Here is a 23,736-nt window from a genome sequence, read left to right on the forward strand (position 1 = left end):
TTGAAATGTTTCTTATTTAAAACAACCCTGTCCATCTTGGGCCACACGTGCCCATCTGGACTGTGTGCCTACAGTCACTTGGCTGTGACTCCACAGCCACTCCAAGTCCAGCAGACTGATTTCCCATGGGAGAGAACACATAAAACCTCACATCAACTGCAATTTTGAGCTTGCCATTTGACCTTGTGGCACTGTAGTCTAGGTCAAATTTATGTTTGTGAAGTTTCACTTCTTTCACAGGAATCCAGGATCCCTTATTTTGAAAAACTGACACAAACTTTCTATTTTTTAATTGATTTCCATAAAAAAGACTTTATTGTGTCATACGGTTTTCATTCTTTGTCTTAGCATGAGATAGTTTGGGAAGGAACATACTAACTACAAAATAAAACCCATGCATGATTAAGGAACTTATTATTTTTTCTTAAATCTTTCTTGACTTAGCTATTACAGGAGAATATAAATCATTTTACAATCTTCAGGGCTATATTATAAACTCTATAATCTCATTGTGGAGAAACATATTAAAGACAAAGCTGGTAACTTGAAACTCTGCTCTATGAATAAAACAAAATCACTCTACATTTGGCACAAAGAATGGGAATGTTTAGAATGGAAAAACAGAAATGGTAGGAGTCTTAAGTACAGATTTGGGTACAACTGTAAAGAAAAATGAAGCAGGATTACCACCCCCCAAACTCACTTACCGGCACCTGCTTGGCGGGCCTTGATTGTTCCCACTTCAGAATCAATAGAACTCACTTCTTCCCACCCTTTTGAAGAGACAGGTATCCCAGGTGCACACATTACAGCAACCTTGCAAAGAAACCTAGCCTGAGTATTTTCAGTCTTGCAGTTTAAACCACTCTCTGCTGCTCAAGATCTTATCTAAGAAGAGGGTAAAGTGCCTCCTCCATCACTCTGCTTATATCATTGAACAACAGAAGCAGCAGAAAATGGACACTGAAAGAAAACATTGGTGTAAGCATAAGAAAGTCTCCTTGCATGACTGACTCAGGTCATTGCAGGCACTGTGCAGCTACCAGAAGGACTGCTTGGATAAAATACCATACAAAAGCCTCAGTGGGCCTGATGGTGTGAAGACTGGTAGCATTTACTGAGGAGAAGCATATTGGCATCTCTGTTGGGTTTTAACCAGATCCACAGGATTCAGGAAATAAGCTCTGTGCCAGATGACACTATGCTCCTAGCCATTCCTTCTGTTTACTTATCTCCCAAATTACTCTAACTAGTGTCCTTTTCCCCGCTGTGAGCTTATTTGTGAAGAGGGCTAAATAAAGGATTTTTATGACAATGAAATGGCCTATCGCCCATAAGACAATTTCTGGAAACATAATTCTTCCGCTTTTGTTCAGTACTATTAAAATTAATTAATTGAGATCATTTCTTCTTATTATATCTTTTGTTTGTGAAGAAAAACACTGCTTTGATTTGATTCTTCCTGTGAAATCAGGCAGACTTTGTACCTATTACCTGTTCTTTGTATAGTGTTTTCTTTTCTAATGCATAATACTTTTAACAAAGGTTCCCTCTTCCTACTTCAGTATTTTCCTATGAGAGGCAAAAGTTCTTTTACCATATTGGCCTGGGAGTTTTTCCCTATTATATGTGACATAGTACAACATTTCCAGAACATGAAAATCTGAACCTTCAGATAGATGGTATGCATATTCTTACCCCATGAACAAAGGAAATATATTTTGTATTTTTCTCTATCATAACTGGAATCTTTTCAGTAAAATAAACAGGTACATGTAATTTAACAATATTTTTCCTTGGGTAATTGTAGCCTTTTAGGATTTTAATACAAAGAATATTATAACTAGTAAAAATACTGCAAAAACATTGCATTCTAATACATTTCATACTTCCTGAAGCATGTTCATGTGCTTTACAACAAATGTAAGAGGTAACCAAGAAGGAGACCATTAACAGGAGAATCAATCACTTATAAAACAGGCATGGAGTACATACCAAGACTACCTTATCCTGGATACAAAACTCCTAAGTGATTAAGCATTGGCTTTTACTTTATCAAATTTTATTTTCAAATTAAATTTTAGTTATAATATGAGAGCATTAAAATACACATAAACCTATTACACTCAAATGCTGGTAATTTTTTCTGTCTTTCTTTGGTGGTGGTTGGGTGAAGGAGCAATGCTGTGGATTGAACCCAGAGCCTCCTGCACATTGGGCAAGATCTCTACTACTGAGCCACATCCCCACTCCCCAAAGGCTGGTACTTTTAATGCTGAAATAATAGTCACACATATTTTAGAAATTCCTTTTTTAAACCTCCACAGTCCCAGTAATCACATATGCAAAGAATTCTGATTTCCAAATCACAAATTTCCTTTAAGTACATTTTGAATTAATTAACAATACTGGACTGATTTTCTAAAGTCCATACATCACCAGCATATTAGGAAATCAGTGTTGAAGCACTCTACAGTAAATGTATATATTATTTCTCAAGTCTCCTCAAGCACTTTAAAAAGTTGAAAACATCTCTACCCATCTATAGCTGTCTCATTTGTGTAATGTATTCGGCTGATAACAAACATAACTTGTAAAGAAAAAAAAAACACTTCCATGAAGGCATAAAAGCATGTCTACATATTATACCCTTGATGGAATGTAAATCCAGAATCTGATTATTTTATGGAGCTACAGAATGAAGACTGCTCAGATAGAAAAAACATATTACTATTGTATTGACTGGGTTTATCTGTTTTGTGCACCTTGCTATATTGCATTGGCACTTAAGAATTAGCAGCAGGACAAATTCTGGCAGAACTGTGTAAAACATATTATCGTTTAATCTGCACATGTGTGAATTCAGATCATCTTAGTAATATCAAATATTATTAATTTTTATAACCATAACTAGTGATAGAAAACAATACTTATGAAAGGTTATGACACAAAATGCAAGTTCAGGGCCAAGGTGTCTCCTCTGAAACATTTCACTGACTAAAGCCAATAAGAACAGATATTTTCACTGTTTTGCATTTCCCTAGAGGTTTTTAAAGGAGAGACCTACACTGGATATTATTCTGTTATTCTTTTTAAGTACTGCACATAGACATTTATAATTTCTTTCATCTAGTCAAAATTCTGAACATCAAATGTATTAAGCATTCAAGTAAAGACAATAAATATCTAAACTAGCTCTCTGATTGCAATTTTAAATGCAATTTTTATTTCTATACTACAGATGAAGAAATTGAGGCTTAGATATAAGTGACAAGTCAGTAAGACAGCCAAAATTTGAATTCAACAAATCCGATAATAACCTAAGCTGACAATGATTTAGATCACCACTTTCTCAAATTTTAATAGAAAATTTTACCTCTCATACAGGACAGTGCTCTTGGTGGTTTAAATTTAAAGCAATGAATCTGTCCCAAGTAAAATACAGAATGTTATCTTGAAAAGACTCCAACGTACTTAGTTCTGCCATGCTTGACCTCAAGAACTCCAGTTTATGAAGATTATAGTGGGTTTAAGATGAAATGGCCCCTAACCAAATGTATTCAGGACAGCTGCATATTCTATACTTTTCTAGAAAAACCACACTGCACATTACAGTTAAAGATGGTGAGAAGTCCTACCTTAGAAATGTTATTAACCAGAGTGAGCACCTGGCAAACCTTATTTGAGCATAGAAGCCTACATTTGGTAACATTAAATTTATTATTGCTTTATGTTAATACTAGTTGGAGAAATGATTGTATCATTAATATTATTTTTTGATTTGTTAAAATGTCCTAAGTAACAAGGAAGGGAGGGAAGTATTGGATCTCATTTACAGACTTAGAATTCATGCTCAGGACCACACGGTTTCTTTGTATAATTGCCATAATAGGAGACACTGATCCATGCTCTGTCACTGAGATATCTGTGCTTCTGCTTCCACAAAGCAGCAGCTCAGCTATTTCCTTCCTGACTCACATGGATATGCTTCTGTATCAAGGTATTCCACTTATTTCAACTATACATAATCACACCAAGGCAACTCTCCTGAAAGATTCTAAGCTACAGTGAAATAAATATGCTTTTAAAAGAAAAGCTTAACTGACATATTACAGGCAATTCTAATTATATATCTCTAGACCCAGGATAAATCAATATTCAAAATATGATTTTGTAGAATAACAACAGCATGATAGAAAGCAAGGTTATTCTGAAAACATGAGCTTGCATAAAGTATTAGGATTTGGGGAATTAATTTACTTAGTTCAATTTTTCCCAGGATTGAGGCTTCATTCATATTTGTAATTTCCTAAATCAGAAGATTCCAACTTAATTCCAACAGGACTTATAAGTTTCCAACAATACTGCTTTGGATACTAGAAGCAACTCTGATTATAAAATGTCTAGCTGGGAAATTTTTGAAAAGTAAAGAAGGTTCAAAGTAATTGATATTCTCAAGAGGCTTTGGATCCAAGATCACTCTGAAATTCAAATAAACTTATAAATATGTGAATTGTTTTCAAGTTGTACTAATTATACCATTTATAATATACACGAATATGAATATATTATGAGTGCTTCTATTCTTTGTTTTATAGTGTTTTAGAGGACAAGCATGTTTGAAAGGATTCTTCAAGAACTGGTCAGTATAATTTGCCTCAATTTATGTTGTTTTCCAAGCTAAGGAGTCATAGGGTTTCCAGACCCTGACCCAACACATGGGGAAACTGAAGCAATACTGGGTATGGAATACGGGAGTCAGAATAGAAAATATGCCAAAATATCAGATAGTAATAGAATATCTCCAAAGAAGGATATTTTCAGCGGATAGGAGAGAATAACATCTTAGTAGGAAGGAAAATAAAGAAAAAAGAAAAGGTAAGTTGCTAGTGTATTTACTTAAAACTTGACTCTCCTACCAGGGAATGTGTCTTTAATGTAAGCTCTCAACTGATCCTAAATGTTTCCTATAGGAGACCTGGCAAAACAATATAATTTGAAATTGAGTACTTTTCATGATGATGAGACACTTAAAGGATAATTGGGAGGTGACCATGTCAGCCAGGCACAGATGTAGCTATTTACTGACTGCCCTACTCTCCAAAAGATAGAAAACACATCAAAAGAAAAAGAAATCCAACAGACCAAGCCCACATATTGACTCTCAGAGCACCATTTCTTAGTATTTGCTTGTTCTTGTAAGTTAAGTAATTGATTCTAGGGTAATGGGAATGGTTTTGACCTTGGAGCTAGATAGGAAAGGTATTATAGAATGAGGTTTCACTGACCAAAGATCATACAGTAAGAATTTTAAAATACGAAGAAGAGTGTGGATGTGGTCTTGTACACACAGCACAGGCTCTGTCTTTTGGTCGCCAGAACTTAGGGCCATTGTCGATGAGTTATGTTTATAACCCCAGCTAAGCCAGAAGAACAGAAGGAGGACCTCCTTGAATCCAAACAACACCTGGGTGAAGAATGCAGTGTAAACCCTATGGCATCTGGACCTCCTGACAACCCCTCTGACTTGGTGTGGATGTCTTCCCACACTCCTTGAAGTGTATTATTGTGTCCAGAGCATGCACTGTTGTGTAGGCAGGTATACCAGAGGGCACAGCAGCCGTGCCGAAAGCAGGAGCCTCTGAGGACTGCTGGCACGTGGGAACTTAAGAAGAATTTGTTAAAGTCAGACAGAAGGACCTGAAACTGCTGACAAATGAAGTGATGCAAATATGGGATTTCTCACTTAGAATACTAAATGAGAGGTTACTGGAAAGCTTCCAGAAATTAAATATTGGAGAAAAAAGCCTGAAAAGAAAAGAGCAAGAGTTAGAGCAGCTGAAACTAGATTGTAAGAACTTTAAAACTCACCTGGACACCATGTAGGCCAACAGCATGAGAAAGGAGAAGCTATCTCTATGACTGTGGCTGAACTGAGCAAAGCAGGAGCTCCTAAAGCAGGCAGAACATTGGACAAAAATGGGAGTGGGCCCTGCACCCTCCGGTGGGTTGTCTCCAACAGCAAGGAACTTGTCTAAGTCATTCTAGGAAAAGATAAACCTTTGAAGTTTTTTAATGTCATGGGTCAAAATAATAAGAGAGTTTTGTAAAGTTATTGAATAGGGATGTCAAGGAGCTCGATTCTGATGAAAATCAGCTTGTTTTTGCTTTGACTGGAAAAGCAACAAATGTTGCCATACCTGTGATCATGAATTCTTCCTTCATTCAAGTCTGGTGCTCTGGGACACCATGTTGCAGTTTGGGGAAAATGGAAGTTAGGACAAGGCACCAAACCCAAAGGGTTAATGTTGATGTACACTACAAAGAGTCAATTTGAAAGGTTTGAAATATGTCAGCAAAAGCCCAGGGTTCATTCCTTTGTTCTGATGACTTCTCAAGTGATCCAGATACAGAGTTATAGCTTGTATTAGCTTGTTCAGTTTCTGGTTCTGGACCCAAAAGTCTTCTCCATGTCAGCCTCTGAATTTTGGAGCTCTCAACCCATATGACACATACTGGTGATATCCAAGAACCACAATCCCACCTGCAGATCTTGACTCAGAAGCTCCTGGAAGACCCCCATACTCTGAAACATGATGTGAAGAGGCTCAGGGCCACCAAAGGAGTTAGTAGAAATGCCAGAATACCTTCCTCTCCCTAGGTCCTTTGCTTAGTTTTCCCAAAACACCACTGTATGCCATGTGTTAGAGATGACATAATGTGACTGACTAGAGATGGATGTGAGTTGAAATGTATCCCACACTACTTCCTTTAAGAAGTGACAGTATTTCTGAGTGGTTAGTTAATATTGCCAAAGAGGAAGTCCAAAAAGAATCCATGTTTCATATGTGTGCCACCAAGAAGATGGCTTCCTTAGAGCAGCATCTTTCTGCACATGGGCCCATAAAAATGGGAGATTTAATAACCATATACCTTATTGGTCTGCATTTTCCTAAGATACATTTCTTTATAATTAATACCACCAAAATGCAAGTTTACCTCTATAACTGTTTGGTGAATCTGCTATTTCAGGTGGGATTAGACATTTTAGTTCTATGTCTGTATTTTTAGTTCTGAATAAAATAAGAAGAAAAATACAAAAGAGAAAGAATACATGTTATCTTAACATCCAATATAATTCTATCCAAAATTTGGATATACATCCTGTTAGTTCTTTCTCGATGCACCAAAACATTCTTGAAAAACACACTGTATAGTAAACATAGAATCAGCCATGACTTGCTCCCAAATATGCCAATTATAGTCTATGTCAATAAATGTAAGACTACGTAACAGAACTTTTATGACAATACAGTTTTGCTTTAATCAGTGTCATTTAACCAGTATCCTATTGTTGCAAACTAAACAGGCTCTCCAATTTTTATATTATAAATATTGTTTTATAATAAATATTTATTCATTTCATCATGAAGTGTTTATTCTTCCATGGTACTCTTTGCCATATAATCACATTTTATAAACCAAATACAAACAAGTCAGAGGTAAAACTTCTAGCTATTAAATACATTTGACAGTTGACTCATTTGGGCTTCAAACAAGTTCTTACTTGGTTTCAATTCCAAACATTAGTTTCCCTCCAGTTTGAACAATTCCCATCAGCTTCCTGATTCAGTGAGAAATACAAAGTTTCTAATGCTTAATTTAACTTGCGTCTTCCCAGAGGTCCTTATTCTGTAACCTGACTCATGGTTTCCCACAAGAATAATTCTCTTTGTGGCTCCTACACATAATGTAGAATTCCTATTCTTTGGGGGCATCATACTAATTGAATTTTCAATTTCTTTCCTTTCTAATCACTCAGCTACCAGATGGTTGTCCCTAAATTGTTTTGGTTTTCACTATTATTATTGATGATACTGATATGATGTCTTTATTTCCTAAATCTAAGAACAATTCTTTCCTTCAGTTCATGCTATAGAGTTTCCTATGAATAATTAAATTTTTTCACTTTCATTAAAATGTACACTAAGTTAATGTCTAATGGTAGGAACAGTATAATCTTTATAGTTCAAACAATTAATGTCTAAAGTTAATTAAAATAATGAAGTAAGTCTGAGAGTAGAAAGAAGGATGGAATTACACAAAAATCAAAGTAAATAATTTCTTGTCACCCAATGAACAGGTACTTATTGACTGAAGTATTTTTTCCATATTCATGATCATTAAATCAATAAAATTAAGAATCAGAATCAGCACCAAGAATCAGAAGACAGGAAAATTTCCCATTTCAAATGTAGCTCTTTTCGATAGCATTTTTGTATACATCTTGTTTTCTTATTCCAAAATATAATTTATTAGTTTATTTTTTATTTAAAAAAGAAATATTTAGTGGTGTACTTGATCCAAAAACTACATTTCTATGCATTTAACTATAAATTGTCATCTTAGTAAGTATATTTCAACAACTGTATTTCTATGGATTATTAAACAATCATATCAGTAAACATAAAACTGAAAAAAATGTAGCAATATGCATTCTCCACTAAGTATACTCAATTTCCTCTCAGAAAAAGGCAAACATACATAAAAATAAAAGTAATACTAAAACCAAAATTAGATAGTTCAAGAGAACAATAGAGGAAAAAGTGAAATTTAAATCATGGCTAGAGGTAGAGGATTTTTATAAGACAGAACACCATCAAAAAATGGAGATGGAAAAACAGGAGGTGCAGGAGGTGAAAGAATAAATACTAATGAGGAAAAGCAGAGTGCCAGAGAAGTGGGTCTGTGGAGATGGGTTGGAGATTCACTGTGAAGACTAAAGCACTTCCATTTCTGGATTTTGTTCAGTGTGAAATGAAACTCTGTTAAGGGGTTCTACCACCAAACCAACAGGAAAGACAGGTGCAATGGCGGTCAATAATCACTACCTTGTATAATCCTCTAAACCCTGAGGGGTGATTTTCCAATTATTATCCCCAAATAGGCATTACTTTTAGTTTCTGTTCCAAATATTTGCAAAGTAATTTTTCTGTTCTTTATTCCCTCCCTCATTTATAGATTCCCAAGCACCACAGAGTCCTCCTAAGCAGAATTCACACCTAGTCTGTTACAAAATGAATTCAAAGTACCTGGGTTGAAGTTATAAAATACAGTTGGATATATACAACTCTTTATTTTATCACCCATATATAAGTTGAGTCATTTTGCATCCTATTTCCAGTCAAATGTGTCCCCAATAATATGCAACTTTCAAATGGGAAGCTCATCTTTATGAGAACGAAAAAAAAAATTCTCATGGAAGAACCAGCACTTCATAATTATTATTTTCAGCTTCTGAAATAATGAAACTTGAGGGTTTGAGAGGTTAAGTAACATTCTCAAAGTGTTTAGTCTCTGAATATGCCTAAAACTATATGTGTCCTCATGATTGTGGACATCAAACCCTCTTCATAAAGTAACTACTGAATAAGATTCTTCATGGTATTATGTATTTTATAATAAACAAAAATGGAAATAAATACTAAATGCCAATGTTTGTCATGTACATATACAAACATGTATAACCTTGGTCTCTTTCTCCCAATTATATCCCCTTTCATACTCATTTGTTGAAGTCTTCACCTCTTTTACCTCAGAATATAACTCTGTTTAAAGAGGTAATTTGATGAGCAGAATCAGACTCAGTCACAAGGGTCTAGGGGCAAGGATATAATCATCATTATGAGGTACAAATCTGGGACCTTATCTCAGCAATCTGTTAGAAGCTAGAGTGCTAGGACTGGCCCCAGACTGAAGACAGAACAAGCATCTGGACCAACTGACTAAAAACTATTTATCAGAGTGGTGGTGCTGGGAATAATGAATTCCAAGTTCTTCCAGTTTCAAAGAAAAGGGGCTTCAAGGCAGGGAAAAAGGCAAATCTTAACACCCATAACATTTCCTTTTCTGTTCAGCAGTGTGTGAAAAGAGATTTTTGTTTGCTTCCTGAAATCTCTCCCAGGGCTGAGATTCCGTTTTTCTGTTAAATTGAACCAAAAGTAAGGACAACCTTTTCATTCACTGGATAAAATGGGTCAAAAACACTGCAGTATGATTCTGCATTTTAAAAGGATACTAAAGAAAAACTTACTGAGATAAAATAGGTGACAGTTAAATCTTCAATATCAAATCTTTTTCTAAATGGGCTTGGAAACATAAATGTTTCCCCTTAAAATGACCTTTAGTTACACATCTTTTCAAATGTTCTATATTAAAATGGTAAGCACATATTACATGTAAAATCTGCATGATTATTTTTGAAAATGTAGCCCAGATGTTAATTTAGTTTTTCTCTGAGTCAAGAGTAAGATTTGTTTTTTCAGATGCAACTAAATGACTAATATTGTAGCTATGGACTAGTTTGGAAGAAATATTATTGGGCATAATCATGTTAGATTTACAGATTTAACATCTCTCCTTCTTTTAGAACTTCTTTTTAGTCATAACTCCAATTTTAGACTCAAGAAGGGTTTTTGGCCATTTATATATTAGGTAGAAATTGACACAAAATATATCCTTTTGCCATAATTATTTGCAGTATTTTCTTAACATATTATTAGACATTAGGAATCAGTAATTAGCATCTTATCTCAGAACACACACATACACACACACACACACACACATACACCAATATATGCTGTCATTAGTATTCTCTCAATTTCTTCCCAAGATTTAAATTGCACAGACTTAAACAGCTACTGTCCATTTCACACCCATTATAAGATAGGTCTCCATCTGTCTCTCTATAACATTTAAACAAAAGCATCAAACACCTGAAGTCATGTCTCTTGTTGGAAGAATTAAATTCATCTTTCCCTCAGCAACACCAGACAGTAGTCTCCTCATTTATCCCTGCCTGTTCATATCCCTGTCATTTGTAATACCCAGGAAAATCAGGCCTCTGTTGGGCATTAGTGCTAAATGTCAACGTGTCCCACTGTCTAACTGCTGTTCTATAGTAATCTCTTTCGTCTGCTTAGATTAGTAGGGCAAATTAAAGAGGAGATTATGGAAAGCACTTGGTTGAAGGTGAAGAGGTGGAGGTAGTAGTCTTGAAAATTGTGTTTATCAGCCTGTGTGGGCAAGTGGCCAAGACAGAAGTGCACTAAAGAGATGAGGTGGGTTCTACTGAGAGAACTATTAAGGGGAGGGAGGCACTGTGTTCTAATCAACAGATTTCCAAAATCAGATAAGGGCCTCAATGAATGATTAATGTATGTATAAAGAGAAATTAAAGAGAGATTAATATAAAAAGAGAAGCCAATGCTGTTACATTTACATGTAGACCCACTGCTTTTTGGAGAAAACAACTGCCAAGATGCCAATTGCAGAAGACCTCATAAAACACAAAATTGGTTACTTGTAAAGTAACAAAAGGGGTATTATATAGAATTTTTGTAATTTTCTATTTTAATGGATATCAAATTAACTCATGTATATGATAAAAAATCAATGATGCTTTGCAATCATGAATACCTACAGTAATTCATTTCCTTTTATGTTCACTCTGCCCACACTATCAATTCCACTTCTCAACATTATTTTTAAATATTTATTTTATTTGTTTTTCCAGTGGAAAACATTCTAATTTGTCTCTGTATGTAGATTGTTTTATTTGGGATGTTATCTATTGGTTTCTAATTTTAAGGTATTATCTATGGCTAAAATCATTAAAAGACAAAACATTAGCTCAGTTGATTTACCTCATTTTGCCTTCAAAAGTCAATAGTTTGTTTTATTGTTTTTGTTTTTTGGGTGCTGAAGACTGAACTCAGGGCCTTCCACATGCTAAGAGTGAACTATACCCCCAACTCTTTTTATCCTTATACAATCCTTTATTTACATATACTTAACACATTATTTCTTGCCTTAAAATTTGAAGAGAATCTTTTAGTTCTTTAATATTTTAGATGAGGCTTACCTATACCTTCTCCTCCCTCTTCAAAGCCTTTCCATTCCCCTATCTGTGAATTTTGCCTTTATTTTGTCATAAACATGATATTTGTATTTAATTGTGTAAACATGTTAAGTACCTAATGTAGAAAAGAGTTTATTCTTATACTTGAAAAACCAAAGTCAGCTTTTATATACTTCTAATTTTTTATTTTTATTATGCCACCATTACATGGAATACTCCAGAATCAAGTAAAAACCAAGGATACACAAAGATTAAGTTTTCTTTTGTACAGATGCACTGTCAGTGTTCTTGTTCACTTAGAGGGAACTGTACCTAGGTTACTACTTCAATTGGCTATCAGTTATTTGAAATAATTTCACATTTTTGATTGCTTTATATTTGGACAATGATTTTCTTTAACATTTTAATTTTTCTCAATTTTAAATTTGTCCTTATTGTTGAAAGAAGATACAGCCTTCCCTTACCAAGTCAATGATGTCTTGTAACCATTAGTCATCGGACATTTCTTGGAACCTATAACTTTTGTCTCAATGAAGAGCTTCTGTTGGAGTGTCCTAGAAATGACCTCCAGTTTAAATGTGAGCAGATTATTTTCTGCATACAAGGTCATCCAGGAATTTCTTTGCACTGGATTCCTGGGTTAGTTTCACTATTTCTTGATTCTTATTTGTTTCAGTTTCTTGAATTACAGTTAGTTTTCTGAGTATATATATTCTTAAGTTCTTTGAAATTATATCATAGCTTAAGACTTATTTATTATTGTCTTAAAACTAATATATCTTAAGACTTATATATTAAGTTCTTTGCAAGTTAATGACTTACTCACTTGGAACAAGGTAGCAATGTTCCCATGTTTCTTCACAGAAATGGTACAATTTTTCTATCCTCAACATTGGCACCATCTTGGTCTCTTTCTTTACTAATAAACTTCTGTAATCACTTCCTTAGAGGCATAACTTTTCACTAGACTTTCTCCTAATGGGTTACATTACAGATTTCATTTAAATTCAAAACCTTAATTTGCAATCAATATTTAGTTCATTTTAAATTTTTTCTTCACTGTAGAGAAATCTATATATATATTAATGTTTACAGCTAGTAGACAAGAGATGTCCAATTTTTCCCCCTTGACCAGAGCAATATTAATAGCACTTAAGTTTAAAATGTGGTAGTTGACCTCAATTTTTAGATAATCCCAGTAGACAGAATCACTGTTTTTGTGTATGTGCGTGTGTGAACAGAATTGAACTATATATAAAAGATTGTATGTTGAATATAAAGACTGTAATATCTTTTTTTTTTTTCTTTTTATTATTGGGGATTAAACCCAGAACCTTTGTACATGCTAGGCAAGCACTCTACTCTGAGCTAGCTACATCCCCAGCTCTATTCAAGTTTTATTTTTGAGAAAGGGTCTTGCTTAATTGCTGAAGCTGGCCTAGAATTTGTGATTCTCCTGCCTCAGACTTCCTACTAGCTAGGATTACAGGCAATTACCACTATGCCTAGCTATACTGTCTTTTAGATGTCACTTTGACCGGATTATCTTTTTTTGTTAAAACATACTTTCAGTACATAGTAAAAGTATATCAACATGAGGGAGAAAGAGCTCTTTAAAGCATTTAAGTTATATCTTATTGTGCAATTATCTTTTATAGCTTATTTTTCCTAACAGAATGTAAGTTCTATAAGGGAAGGGAACATACTTACCTTTTAACCTCAGTATATCCACAGAAAGTGCTAAATACATATCTGCTAGTAAACATAAAAATCAGAGTAGTAAAGTAAAAATAATATCAATGAAAAGAATAGTACACATATATTAAATAATTACCACCCAGACTAGGTATTGTGTTAAATGTTTAATTTATATCTGTAATTGTTAAACAGAACAAGCAAATGCTTGGGATACTGTAAAATTTAATTTTTGTTTCCCACTGTCCCTTTACATTATATATCATGGCCAGGCATAGTGGTGAATGCCTAAAATCCTAGCAACTTGGGAGGCTGAGGTGGGAGGATCACAAGTTCAAAGCCAGCCTCAGCAATCTAGAAAGGCCCTTAAGCAACACAGCAAGACCCTGTCTTGAAATAAAAAATAATACTATTAATAACAATAAATAAAAAATAAAAAAGACTGGTGATGTGACTTGGTGCTTAAGTCCCTCTGAGTTCAATCCCTGGTGCTCAATCCCTAGTACTGCAAAAAATTAATTAATTAATTATTTAATTACATATCATAGGAATAAGTTTCCCCTATTCCTGAAACTCATAACATGATATCCACTGTTTCCTAAGAAATCACTTTCCAGATCATCTCTTTCCTTTTTATCCCACTAGGGCCCATAAGATATAAAACAGGTTCTCTTACTTCGCTTTGTATTTTATAGATACAGGGGACTAGCTCACACTTATTCCAATATGTCTATGGGATTGACACCACAGGCAAAATCAAGCAAGGAAGAATGCTAATTTAGCATCCTATTATATATATATGTCATCTCATCCCAATAACTTAATTTTGAGGTAGATTTCTCATCTCCTCTGTGTCATCAAAAAATCATATTTAGAGAGGCTAAGTTACTGTGCAGTATCATAGGAAACTACAGACTATCAAAGCTGGCTCCTATGATTGCCCTCAGTAGGCAATGGTGGGGTTTAGTAATAAAGTTACTATATGATATTATAGGTCATGGTATTTCTAATTAAATTTGAAGTAGGAAAAACATTATTAAAAGGTATGGTCTTGATAATTAGTATTTCTTTTCATAAATATTAACTTGGGATTGGTTAAAATATCAGAGTTAAGAGCTAATTTGATAAATAAAATCAATAAATTTATTTGAGAATAAAATTAACTGCAAATTAAGAGAAAGGGTTGCTGTATCAGATAAATGTATATGCGATGAACCTATGTTCCCAAATGAAGTGATTTAACACTACCTTTAGAGGCGTTTATATCCCAAGAGGTCACCAAAGTCTCTAGAATGATAAATTTCCAGAAAAGCAGCCTGCAGAGACAATAAATTCACCACATCATACCAGCCCCATTCCTCCAATTACTAAAGCCACTATTCAGGTTTTCTTTATTCATCTATTGCTGTTTTCAGTAATTAGGGGGGGTCAATTCTGTCCCCCCATTTTGATTCACAACACACTTCAATAAATTTGGTGCAGTGCCCTTTCTTCAAAGAAAATATACATGTCCACATGCATCAAGAGTTCTCTGCACAGTAATTAAGTTCATTTATATATTTGTTCAACACCTACTTTATTACTTCTCAGGAAAACAAAAGGCAGTTAACAAAGTCTACTCATCAACTGACTTTTAAAAGCCTGTAGATCCTATGCAACTTATAAAGAATAGTGATCAGAAGGTAAACTAATATGAGAGTCAAACTGATCCCAAGACAAATGTTCTAAAAACACCTATTTCAAATTGGTTTGCAGTACTAAAGATAGAACTGGTTTTCTTAATTATTTTGACATAAAGCATGAGATTGGGCATATATATGGGGAGTGGTGGGAGGACATGGGCATGCAGTTCAGAGACAGAAGATGAGAAAGAAAAGTGATTTTTAAATAAATGTATCATATCTAGTACATATTTTAGCAGTTACAAAGCAAGCCAACAAATTAAAAAAAAAAGTTGCCCAAAATACAAATTCATTAAGAAACACTCAGTGATCTCAACACTGCAGCAATGATGATGACTACCATTAAAGTGAGAACTCTGGTCAGTTTAAATCTGAGAAAACAGTGAAATGAGAATAACCTTCAAAAGAAGCATGCAATTTTGATTTTAAATTGAAGTATTTTCTAGATAAGCACTACCTAATGGGACTTTTTGTGATTATTCCCCTTGAGCACTTGAAATGTGACCAATGTGATTGAGGAACTGAATTTTTAAGTTTTTTGAATTTTAATTAATTTAGGTTTAAACAGTTACATGAGGCTATGGTATATTGTACAGTGCAGATTTAGACAGAAAAAAAAGTCAGCCTTTCACACTATGCTCCAAAAACTTCTGGAATGTGAACTTCATACGTCAAAGTTAACTAACCCAAAGTCAATATATAATACCATGTATGATGTGATTTCTGCACAAGTTGTGAGGAGGATTAGCTTGAAATTTGAAAAATGCTACCTGTGTGACTGGAATATACACAACTGAAGTTTTGGAAGAAAAAATACATTATTCTTTGTAGGGCAGTTTTTGTTTTCTAGAAAATGTTATTTTTCCCAAATAAACCCACCCCCAAACAACTTTAAAAACGTGTGTATATTATATTTCCCAAGATGACAGGAACCAGAATCAGTTAGAAAGCCTCCTAACTCAAATTTGGAGCTTGTAGTTGTGTGTGTGTGTGTGTGTGTTTAAACCCAGTAATCTATCAGTCAGTCAAAAGCCTCCATTGGATGCATCGCTGTCCATAAGCATTCCAAACCTCATCTCCAGCGCTGGAACATGTGTACTTCTAACCCTGGCACATGTGCATTCAGACCCTAGCACACTCACTTCTAAACCTGCACGCACCAATTTCTAAGTCCAGCACACATGCATCTTTAAGCTTGGCACGTGCGTGCGTGCATGCGCGCGCGCACACACAGACACACCACTGAGCTTGGCTCACACGCAACTCCAACCCAGCGCTCAAACTTCTCATCCTGGCACAGGCACCTGGAAGCCTGGCTGAGGTCCCAGCTCAGGGACACCGCCGCGCCCTTACCTTTCTCGCTGACGCTCTCGCTCTCCAGCTCTACGTCCTCGCAGCTGGTGTACTCGGGCGTGGACACGCCTTCTTCCTCTGAGCTGCTCACTGACATCTGCCGCTTCTTGCCGCCCCTCTTGGACCGGTGCGGCTTGGGCGGCGAAGGCCGCACCGACTCAGACTGGTCCGAGCTCAGGGAGTCGTTCCGCAGCATGGTCTCCACCTTCTCGCGCTTGGCCTTCCTGATGAGCACGGCTGAGCTGGGGTCCAGGCGGCTCTGCTTCCTGAGGGGCTCCTGGGCTTTGAGCTCCGGGGCTTCTGCGGGGACCGGCCCATGCCTGGGCGCCGGCGGGCTGTGGTTCGTTAGCGGCTTGGCCCCTGGCGCCCTGGCCTCCGCTGTCCTCTCGGCCGAGTAGGCCCGGGGCGAGTCCGGCGGCGAGGCCCTGGCGGCGGCCGGCGCTCGCTTGCCGACCTTGTTCTCCGGCAGCACGGCTCCCGCCTCGGTGCGGGGGAGCGCCACGTCGCTGTGGCGCCGCTCGTGCCTCGCGCGGGACACCCGGGCGTGCATGCGCATCTGCTGCTCCTCGGGAGGCGCTTTCACCGGGTACCGCGCCAGGTTCGGGTCGCTGCGGTACCTAGTCTGGTATTCCTCTTCTTTCCTTTGCTTTTCATCCTCGGCCGCTTTGCCATCCTCTCGTTTTTCTGGCACGTCGGGGTAGTCCTGTGATCTCCCTTTCTCAAGCCTTCGGCTTTCCCGCCTTTCTTTCCGCTCCCGTTCTTCCGCAGCCCCCTCCCCTGGCTGCACAGAGGTCTTTGGCACGCGTTTCCGCTCGCTCTTCAGGGCTCCTTTGCCATTCTGCTCAGAAAGCCCTGGAGCCTTTTTCCTGTGATATGCAAAGGAACGTCATGAAGGAAAGCAATTTATAAAATTTAAGGACCAGACCTAAGAAACTTTTCTTCTTTGCATTCCAGTCTTGAATCATTCCAAATAATTAGTTAGAATCCCATGTCTAACTAATTGAGATGGTAAAGAATTCCATTAAACCTGTATTGCTTAAGTTTTTTTGTTTTTATCTAAATGTATGAACCCTTTGCAACACAATATATTCAAAGACTTAAAAACTTGTTTTCACAATTGAAGTTTTGCATTTTAACTGAAACAATAAAACATTACTAAATTAACTCAATCAATGGCCACATTTTATCTTTCCCTCTGCTTGTGACTCAAAGACTTTAAAATGTCTTAGAAAATAATATAGTTAATATAGGAGCAGGATAATATATATATATATATATATCATTTCAAAACCAAATATATATTTGATATATGTGGACAATATAGTAACAATTTCTCATTAAAGTTTTAAAGAAATGCAAATACAAGAATGTCCATTTCAGAAGTCAAATCTAATAGCACTTCATCAATAGTAGAAAAATTAATTTTTGACTTGATCACATGCAACCACTTCTTCAGAATTTGATTAGGAAACCAGAGCTGAACCATATCCTACATTTTAACTTCCTCAGATAAAAATAATAGAAACACTGGCATTTCTGAAAGTGTTATTCATACTCCCTCCATCCCTTTCTACTCATTTCAAAATAGGATCCAATAGAAGAAAGTAGTTTAGAGTTCTACTTTTTCTCTCTATGCTATCAAACATACTGGCAAAGGTAAAAGGAAAGGAAAGGAGTTTGGTGATCTTTCAGTCCTGTAAATATATCATTCTGTTTTCCCTTTCAGTATTTCTCTGTACACTGAAGTGCACCTGATTTGGAGAGTTCCAGCTATTATGCCAAAAGCTGTAAAAACTAGATACCTTAGCTATGTGTATTTACATGATCTAATGTGCAATTAAAATGGAGGCAACTCAAAGCTTATTTTGGAATTCTGAAAGGAAACTCTGTTCAGAGTTTATATCATTGTTTGGAAATCCCAAAGCAGATGTCAAAAAATGAAAATGGAGATAAAAAACACGCAAAATGGGAGAAGCAGAGCCATTTCTCTAGTGGATTAGCAAAGGTGCAGTCACTAAGTTATGTTGTGGGGAGGGGAGGAAAGGCTGGTGATGGTAGAGAGAAAAAGTAAAGGGTTTCAATTGGCACAGCAAAACAATGGAAGCATGGCCAGTTCTGCTTGAGGAATTTAGATCCCACTGGAACTTTGAAATGAAAGAAATTTGGATCTGAAAGGAGGAGTGGTTTTTACAGTGTGAGGTATATAATATATCACATATTAATCATTATCAAATGTACCTTGTAAGGTATCTAATATGATCACATATTAATCTTTATCAATATAGCTTTCATAAGAGTGTGATGTATACAAATATTTGGTAGCTCCTTAAAGCAGAGATGCTCTTGATAGAAATTAATATTAAATCAATTACTTTTCTTAAAATGCTAATAAATAACACTTGCTTACCTCGCAGAGTTCATGTGAGCATTAAAGGAAAAACCAACTGTGGAGATGCTTTACAGAAGAGCTGAGTATTATGCAAATGAAAAGAATTCCCCATTTTGTCTCTTTGTTCCACTAATTATACTTTTTTCTCACCTCTAATTTTATTTTGTTTCCACTAGATCCTGATCATTGTGCAAAATACAATCAAGAAATCTTCAAGAATTGAAAACAAATGGACAGACTGGTATCCTTTCAATCCTGCTTCTCCCTGAAGTTGCCAACCCTATACCACAGCCCGCCTGTCTTGCTCTGTTCTTATACCCCCAAATCTTCATTATATATTTATATCATCAGTAAATGTACCTGTATTCAAATTTCATATAAAATGTGAAAACAAAATGCCTCAGTTCTCATTCTTGAAATTTATATCATTTTTCACCATATGTCAAAAGCAGAATACTTTCAACAACTTTACAGCTCCAAATTTTTTATCTTATTTAAAGATATCTTCTGACCAATTCCAACCTTTACTTTTATTATTTTTGTTTATCCCTCATCCATGATAGTGTGTCACCAAACACTATTAATTCTACCTTCACTAAGGTATCACTGATGTCCTTCCTATCTTGTCTCGATAATTTAGGCACTCGTTCTCTTGTCATGTACTGTCCTCTTCTACTCTGTCTACCTCCCCTACAACTCTTGGATATCTTACAAAGCTTAATTCAGAAATCACTTCCTTTTTCCTGGGACTACCAAAGTACTAAATGCATTTTCTAACTTTGATCAAATCAGCATCCTAGTTAACTGCCTAGGTATCTGTCTTCCCTGGGATACTGGGTGACCTCTTCCCCAGAGTGTGTTAGGAAAGGGACCATGTTCTAATCATTTTCATACCTTCTAGTTGTTGGCACTGTGATTACTTATAGTTAATAAATAATATGATTACTAACTTCAATAATAGGCATATTCACAGAATGCCTACCATGTGCCTGTCTGGAAACATACACTGTCCTTTAATTCTTGCCACACCCTGTGAGGTGGGTTATTACTGCCTATTATGATAGATTTTTGATGGTTATCCAGATCTGCTTAACTTTGAAGTGCTTCATCATATTGTATGAGCTTTCATTGAAAAGGGGATCAAAAGACTTCCTTGGCACCTACTCTTACCTAGTGGGATAAATAAGAGTCAGAAAAAAGCAACTGAACCTAATTCAAATCCTAACAGATCTCTATACTATAAGCCTCGAGAACACAGTGGCTATGTCACCCTTGTTTGCACTATTTCCTACTGTACAGCATCATGTCTGGCCATAAATACATTTTATTAATGAATCAATTGGTTGAAATAAATTATATGATCACATTATTCCTTGCTTAAATCTTCACTGGCATGCTGTTATGCTTAGAATAAAATCTATAAAATTAAACCTGTCCTTTTATGTAATTGTCACAGCAATTACCCCACTCCTGTTATCAATTTCTGTTTCAGTTGGCTTTTTGTCTCTGTGCCCAAAAGACCTGAAAAGAATGATTTAGACTTGCAAAGGTTTATTTTGGCTCACAGTTTCAGAGGTTCAATCCATGGTTGGCCAACTCTATAGCTCTGGGCTCAATGTGAGGCAGAACATCATGGCAAAAAGGATGCACCAGAGGAAAGAGCTCAGAACATGATAACCAGGAGAGGGTGGGGGAAGCCGGAGAACTACACAAGCCCTGTGGAGAAAATACCACAATGCCTTATGCCCCTGACACCTAATGTGGAGCTACAAAATTTGTTTGGGCAGCTGGATTTCAGTCTTACTTTGGTCCTATCCCTTCTTTCTGTGGCCCTATTTCTCCTTTTTGGAATTGAAATGTTTACTCTGTGCCATTATATTGAATTTATGTAGCTTGGTTTGAATCTTTACTCTCACAGCTAAAAGTGTCTTGAGTCTCAGATGAGACTTTCCACTTGAACTTTTAAAAAATGCTGGAACTGTTGAGATTATGGGGATTCTTGGATGTAGATTAAATGTTTGGTTTGGTTTGGTTTGGTTTGGTTTGGTGCTGGACTCAAGGGAAGTTAACCACTGAACCACATCCCCAGCCCTTTTTTGTAATTTATTTAGAGAGAGGGTGTCACTGAGTTGCTTAGCGCCTCACTAAATTGCTGTGGCTGGGTTTGAACTTGTGATCCTCCTGCCTCAGCCTCCTGAGCTGCTGGATTACTGGTGTGCACCACCACACTGGGCAAATTAAATGTGTTTTTAATTGTAAGATGGGCATGAGCTTTCTGGGGTAAAGTGTAGGAAGTTATGGTTTAGGTATGAGGTGTCCCCCCAAAACTCATGTGTGAAACAGTACCGGAATCTTCATAGGTGAAATGATTAGATAATGAGAAGTATAACCTTGAGTGAATTCAACTTTGATATGGATTAACTGGGCAGTACTGTAGGCAGGTAGGGTGTGGCTGGAGGAAGTAGGTCACTGAAGATATGCCTTTGAAGTTTATATTTTTGATCCTAGTAAGCAGAGGTCTCTCTCTGCTTTCTGGTTGTCATGTCCTGAGCTATGTCTCTCCACCAGATCCTCTGCCATAATAAGCTGCCTCGCCTCAGTCCCAGAGCTATGGAGTCAGATGATTGTGAACTGAACCTCTGAAACCATAAGCCAAAATAAACTTTTCCTCCTCTACATTTTTCTTGTCAGATCTTTTGGTCACAGTGACAGAAAACTAACTAAAACACCTCACTACCTCACAGCCACCTCCTATCACTCTTCTGCACTGTACCAATGGGTATCCTTGAGTAGGTCCTCACATCAGATTGTTTCCTTCAGACCACATGCCTATGCAGATACCTGGAGCCTCATCCCACCCTTCTGGTAAATTCCTAGTTATTTTTAGTGTTCCGCATAAAAGAAATGCCTGAATAAAGGCTTCCACGATGTTCCAATACATACTTCAAGAGGTCAGGTTTCTCCATCATATTGGTTCAGAGAACTTTTAATTAAAGAACTAATTCTAAAAATGAACAATGCTCTAAGAACTGTTTTTGAGTTCAAGGTTCAAAATGAGTAGCTCAAGTGATTTATGCTTACTTCTGTGTATGGATAGGAAAGAAAAATTTTTCAACAAAGGTCTCTTATGGAACATATATTTTAGGAAGAGACAAAGCAGCTTAGGCCTGTTGTTACCTTCTGTGAAGGACCTGAGAAGTACTTTATACATATTCCTCCCAACAGGAATAAAGTTCTTGAAAATAGGTTTGTTCTTCAAGAAGAACTTAACTCTTATTTACAGGATTAATAAACTATTACCTCTCTCTTGGAGGTTCACTTCTAGACCTGGATGAAGCCTGCTTCTGTTCCGGCCCAATGGCTTGTTGTGAGGGCTCAGCCCCTTTGCTCCTGTCTGGTGGTGCACTGGGAGGAGCAGTGTCCAGGGAGGAGGCAGCTGCTGTGCTCAGAGGAGTCTGAGACCTCGATCGCTCTTGGAGTCGTGCTTTCTTTTCTCTTGGTACCTCAGAACCAGCACCTGTAGCTGTATCACTCAAGGTTCCATCCTGACTAGGCTGCTGAGGGCCGCTTCCAAAGAACCACGCCCCAGATTTGGTTAAGATTTCTTGTTGCTTTCGACATAAATTGCATACCCACATAACCTATTCAAAAAAGAGAGAACAATATAAATTTTGCTATTAAAAATAGTTTTTGGTATATTAAAATGCATCATAAAGAAAAAATAAAGCTCTTTATATTTATCATTGCAAATTTCTTGTGTAAATTGTTCTTGCATAAAGTCACAGTCAAGTATAGGAATACCTGGACTATAACCCATTTGTAGACAGAGTGCCTCTGGAAAACCAGAGTAGAATTTTTTTTCACCATCTTTAATTTAACAATTCGGAGATTTCTTTTATCATGTATATGTCTTATATGATTGATTCTGAAGTTTCATTTAAAATATCTATTAGTAAAAATGGTCTGAGGTAGAAATTGATTAGAAAACTTGTATGAAACTCTAGAATCAATATTTATGTACAAAAATCTCAGTATCTTAAAGGATTTAGATGTCTTCTAAAAATCACTCATTATTAAATGAAAGAGTAAAAATTATTCATATGGCACAAACAATGATAAAGAACAAAAAAGAAGGTCAAGCTGTATGTTTTCTCTAATTTCTTAGCAATAAACTAACCTCAGAATTACTTAAGCTATAAAATGTAATTTTCCACACACATAATTACTTAAGTAATAAATCTGAGGCTGGGTTTGTTCATATGTGACAACTCCAGTGTTAAGCTTCCCCAAGAGAGTTATTTTAGAACAGTCATTTAGAGACATACTCACTGATAAATTATAAGATATCATCACTTACAATAAACTTATATATTTGCTTTCCTATTGTAACACTTAAAATTAGTATAATAATGAAGATAAAAATCATTAAAAAGTAATGAATAATAATAGCAACAGCAGAAGTCACAGGGGAAAGATACCAGCATCCCTGGGAGCTTCTCTTCAAATAGAAGATGAACAATTCAGTGCATAAGCTTACATAAAAATTGTTTATGGAATGTGGCTTCAATTTAAAATGTATGCCCAGCAAAGCTACACTCTGCACACTGTATCATCATCTTTTTGATCTCATAAAGTCCCTCAGAAGTCTTGAGTGCTCGAATATGAACATATCAAGAATAACATTCAAAGGGAAT

General features: G+C 36.2%; 1 protein-coding gene across 46 annotated transcripts in view; it reads right to left on the bottom strand.

The window, feature by feature from the left end:
• The window catches only part of RIMS1 (regulating synaptic membrane exocytosis 1), a 469,154-nt gene that overhangs the window by 187,839 nt on the left and 257,579 nt on the right, over positions 1 to 23,736 (bottom strand). For 20 of the 46 annotated variants that reach the window (XM_079146461.1, XM_079146485.1, XM_079146449.1 and 17 more), the window contains 2 exons: positions 22,343 to 22,683; positions 16,654 to 17,519 (listed from right to left, as the gene is read on the bottom strand). In XM_079146461.1, coding sequence (XP_079002587.1) covers positions 16,654 to 17,519; positions 22,343 to 22,683 — 1,207 coding nt within the window. Of the gene's footprint in view, positions 1 to 707; positions 1,055 to 16,653; positions 17,520 to 22,342; positions 22,684 to 23,736 lie in introns of those variants that run through there. The other 26 variants (XM_079146471.1, XM_079146454.1, XM_079146457.1 and 23 more) reach the window with 11 other exon arrangements.

Source organism: Sciurus vulgaris, assembly GCF_902686455.1.
Source record: "Sciurus vulgaris genome assembly, chromosome: 7".
NCBI lineage: Eukaryota > Metazoa > Chordata > Mammalia > Rodentia > Sciuridae > Sciurus > Sciurus vulgaris.